At 38.3% G+C, this 1,282-nt stretch overlaps 1 protein-coding gene across 1 annotated transcript in view; it reads left to right on the forward strand.

Annotated features, from left to right (window-relative positions):
* Window positions 1-1,282, forward strand: part of LOC108740423 (facilitated trehalose transporter Tret1-like) — a 6,746-nt gene that overhangs the window by 3,104 nt on the left and 2,360 nt on the right. The window contains exon 4 of the mRNA XM_025977551.1: window positions 975-1,109. Coding sequence (XP_025833336.1) covers window positions 975-1,109 — 135 coding nt within the window. The remainder of the gene's footprint in view (window positions 1-974; window positions 1,110-1,282) is intronic.

A 1,282-nucleotide genomic window follows, 5' to 3' on the forward strand; every position in this document is an offset into this window, starting at 1 on the left:
TCTCCATAAACAGTATCCAACTTTGTTTTCATCTCCTCGCATTTTTTCCCATCCAAAAACAAAAAGCGAGTTACCGAACGATACTGCTCTTTTTCCATCTTAGCGAAAATAACGAAACACGTCTCAGTCGAATGGCTGCCAAATCCAAACTAACCTATCAAACAGTCTGAAATTCGTTTTGGAGTGGTTTGATAGATAGCAGCACACGATGACAACACCAATTTCCCTCAGAAACGTCCTCTGTCTTCAAACACGGGTACTTATTGAACCGCCCTCGTATTTCATCTGCTAACTTTACATGCGCTCCCTACTTTTTCTTTCCTTACATGCCAGTATTTTTATTTTACTTTTATTTATTTTCATACAATGCCGTTTTGTCAATTTGTCCCCTTCCATTTTACGCATTACGTGGGGATTTCAAAATAAATCATCAAAGTACAGATTTCTAGTTCCTGTAAATTTGTCCATGAATAGTAACTGAAACTGCTAATATCAGCCTTAGCCCCTTTCAGGCCCCACGAACATTATCTGATCATATAGGAATATTACATATATGCCTTTGACCTCCGTCTACCCCATCCATTTCCTACAAGCCCTGTCAGAGCGACGGTCCCATCATCTAGACAAGTTTGGTATTACCAAACTTACCACCGAGTTTTTCGTATTGTTTTAGTAAAATTTTTAAATATCTGAGGGAATTAACTACTCTCCCTGCTCCCTTCGCGTGTCCTTGCTAGTCTAGTCTATTAAAGTGGGAACTGACGCGCAAAGAAAACACTTACCAAGCAGAGGCAGAGGGTTGGGAATTATATGTTTCTTTACGCGTTAGCTCCCTGACTATAAAAATTATTAGCCGTCAAGGGTCAAGATTCATTCGTCATCATCAGTAAACTATTAGTAGATACTACTGCTAGTGTGAAGTATTTCTAAGCTATTGATAAGAATTTTAAAAACGCATATTCGTGTTATTTTAGGTATTAAAACCATTCAGCATTTCAGTGGGTCTCAAGCAATATCAGCATACATGCAAACAATAATGCAAAGCAGCGGAAGTAACCTGTCTTCTTCATACTCGAGCATAATATTTGGATTCACCCGATTTATAGCTGGTAAGTGTGTATTAGACTGCTTGGTGATTGTTTATTTTCATTTTATGAGATTAATTTCAATGCAACCTTTCACCAAGAGCAACAACTATATTTCTTTTTTTACCAGAGGGTCAAGTTTCATTGTTGCACTTCATGTCCCATGCCCCACAACACCGTGAAGAAGTTGATACCCA

This window comes from Agrilus planipennis, unplaced genomic scaffold (genome assembly GCF_000699045.2).
Source record: "Agrilus planipennis isolate EAB-ADULT unplaced genomic scaffold, Apla_2.0 scaffold251, whole genome shotgun sequence".
Lineage (NCBI taxonomy): Eukaryota > Metazoa > Arthropoda > Insecta > Coleoptera > Buprestidae > Agrilus > Agrilus planipennis.